The 3163-nt window shown below is 34.0% G+C and overlaps 1 protein-coding gene across 1 annotated transcript; it reads left to right on the top strand.

Moving 5' to 3' along the window:
• The first annotated feature begins 446 nt into the window (after positions 1-446).
• On the top strand, positions 447-1681 carry LOC111876105 (protein LURP-one-related 8). Its single transcript, XM_023872632.3, has 2 exons — positions 447-825; positions 914-1681. Exons 1-2 carry the CDS (start codon positions 571-573, stop codon positions 1322-1324), a joined length of 666 nt encoding a protein of 221 aa, XP_023728400.1. The 5' UTR covers positions 447-570; the 3' UTR covers positions 1325-1681.
• The last annotated feature ends 1482 nt before the right edge of the window (positions 1682-3163 follow it).

Raw genomic sequence — 3163 nt, 5'->3', positions numbered from 1 at the left:
AAAACAAACAACAACTAATAATACTTCTAACATTCGAGGGTTTGAAAATTGGATTCACGATATAGAATTTTACACTTCAATCATTAGACTCTTGTGTGAATGATATTAATGGTATAACTTAAATAGATTGTTGTTTGATGACTTATCTTTAAAACTTTGGTGACATAAATAATAATTTGATGATGTTTGTGACAAAAAATGAGATGAACGCTATATATTGAATAGGCATCAAAAATAAAATTTTAAAAGAAAAGCCTTTTTAAAGTGTAAGATTCTGGAGGGAATGTCAATCGATGTTTGCAAGGGCCAAGTATAGCGAGCGGTTGAAACTTGATTCAATTTACAAACTTGGCTTTTCCATTCTTTCCACTTTCCAGGGGCATTTTCGTGATTCTGGAAAACATAGATTTCTGTTGAGAGTATAAAGACCCCTTAACCACCACCTTCAACTCCTATCAAATACCCATCCACCCAAAAACACAACATCTCTCTCTCTCTCTCTCTCTCTCTCTCTCTCTCTCTCTCTCTCTCATCTTTTTACACAGAGAATCGTTATTAGTAATCGGAGTAATGACAAAAGTATACCCTAAATCTGTTGTTCCACTTCCCCCTCTTTTTCCTTCTGATCGGCCGCGATTAGTTACACAATCCTCCACCGTCCTCACCGTGTGGAAGAAATCCCTGCTCTTCAGTTGCGATGGATTCACCGTCTTCGACACCACTGGAAACCTCGTCTTTCGAGTCGACAACTACGCCAACGCTAACAAGGCCGAGATTGTTCTCATGGATGCCTCCGGCCACTCTCTCCACACCATCCGCCGAAAGGTATATATACATATACTAACAGGATTCCTAAATTTGATCGATTGAGTTCTGAAATATATATTAATTCATTCATTCATTAATCCAACAGAGGTTAACCCTAACGGACAGTTGGCTGATATACGACGGCGAGACGACGGTAAATCCCCGCTTCTCGGTGACGAAACATGTTAATTTTCTCAACTCCAAGTCCTTGGCGCATGTAAGCTTTACAGGATCAGGATCGGGATCAGGATCACCGAGGATTAATGGCAATAAGAAGAACGTGGCTTACGAGATCGAAGGGTCTTACACACAGAGGAGTTGCGTTGTGTATGACGACAAGCGGCGGCGCGTTGCTGAGATTAAACGGAAGGAAGCGGTGGCAGGGGTTGCGTTTGGCGGAGATGTCTTCCGTTTGGTTGTACAGCCTGAGATTGATTCCAGCGTTGCTATGGCCCTCGTCGTCCTTCTTGATCAAATGTTCGGTGGTTCTTCTTCTTCTAGAAGGTTCGCTACATAAATTAAACCAGAGAAATGAAAACAGCCAATTTGGGATCCGATTGGATACGTACATAGGATTGCATTTGGATCATCCATGAATAAAGATTCAGAAAACGAGGGAGTTGATAATATGTGTGAGATTCAGTTCATAGGGTAGTGTATAGTGTATAATTAATTAAATTCCTCTCTCTCAATTTCTTGAAATTGTGATCCAATGATCAATCATATCATCATCATATGTATGATGAAGATGAATGATGATGGATGATAATGATGATGTTGAGGGCTTGGTTTTTTCGTTTTATATAAAGGATCAAGCTCCGGATGAGGAGTATTTTGCTATGATCATATATATAAAATTTCAATCTTTGATTTATATCGACTATTGAGTATCGTTTGTTCTTCATTGCTCTTAAATGTTCTTCATCAAACAAACTTTTCCATAAAAAGTTACTATTCCAGAATTCTCTATGCATGAGGCCACATCGTCAATATTACAATTAAAATTCGATCTTTCTTTGTAAATTATTGATAGTTTTCACTAAAAGTTATTTTATATTTTGATTAAATTGTTACAAATAATAATAATAATTATTATTATTATTAAAACCAATCGTATCAACGAAAAAATGGTTTATAACTTTAATTAAAATAATTACATAAATTAAAAGTTGAAAACAGAGAGGTAAATTTAATCATTATTAATTGTTAAATAGCAAAGGTCGGCAAACAACTTGGTCTAGTTTCTACTCATTGGTACATTGCTTGGTTATCAACCAAGAGTTCATGATATATCGTGTTGACATCATGTACATAAAAATATCTTTACGTTATAAACTTTTTTTAATTAATATTATAAGCTTGCTTAATTCCTCACCGTTGATTCTAATTGTTGTATTAGTTGTGCAAGTATATAGAATAATAGAATAATTCAAAGTATTTTACCGTATTAAATGTCAAAGTGAGACAAAAATAAAAAATATATATATATTTCAACATCAAACGTTCAAATAATTAGTTGATGCTAACTATGAAAATCTAGATAACGGGGTAGAGAATGACTACAAGAAAATGTCAAGATCAAAATTCGTCATGTATTTAATAAAAAGACGATAATTGTTTGGTGGTTTGTGTCTGCAAAGCCATAAATTGTCCAATCAATTCAAACATTACTAGTTTACTAGTATGCCATAGTTGAAAAAAAGATCCGTTGCTAATAATTTTCGCTTAAAAACAAAAAAATAAAATAAAATTATTACTAGCTAAACTTCCCTTACGATAATATGGACTAAAATTTGAATATTATAAGGTCCAGTTTTGTCAACTAGTGACAGTCGGTAGGACAATTCACTATAGGTAAAATCAACTTATTAATTTAAAAAATTTGATTGGATTATACATAGTCCCATCTTTACCTTTTCATCTTTTACCGTTATTTTTTAAATTGTATAGTAACTAACCAAAATGGAATATATTATTAGACGAGCCTTTGGACTTCACTCTATAAGAAGATGAAGAAGGCTCAACTCCCACCATTGATGCTTCCTTTTTCTTTAGGAGAATAAGGAGATGACATGTTTTGACATTACAACTTATTTAGATGAGTGGCGGAGCTAGGGTCAAAGTAAAGGGGTATCCCGAGAAAAAAAATCATGTAATATATTTTCAATTTTATTAGACATAAAGCTCAAATTCTATCACAAAGTTATGTTTTAAAGTTCACATCTCCGCTCTTTCATTTTGCGAAAGCGAGTAATTGTATTTTCAGTCTTAACATTCTCCAGTGCTTTCTTTTCTACACTATAAATCAAAGCACTACTCATAAAATCGTCACCTATTTTATTACGCAAATCAGTCT

Source organism: Lactuca sativa, chromosome 9 (genome assembly GCF_002870075.4).
Source record: "Lactuca sativa cultivar Salinas chromosome 9, Lsat_Salinas_v11, whole genome shotgun sequence".
NCBI lineage: Eukaryota > Viridiplantae > Streptophyta > Magnoliopsida > Asterales > Asteraceae > Lactuca > Lactuca sativa.
The sequence above is the reverse complement of the archived record's forward strand: the minus strand, read 5'-3'. Positions and strand labels throughout refer to the sequence as shown.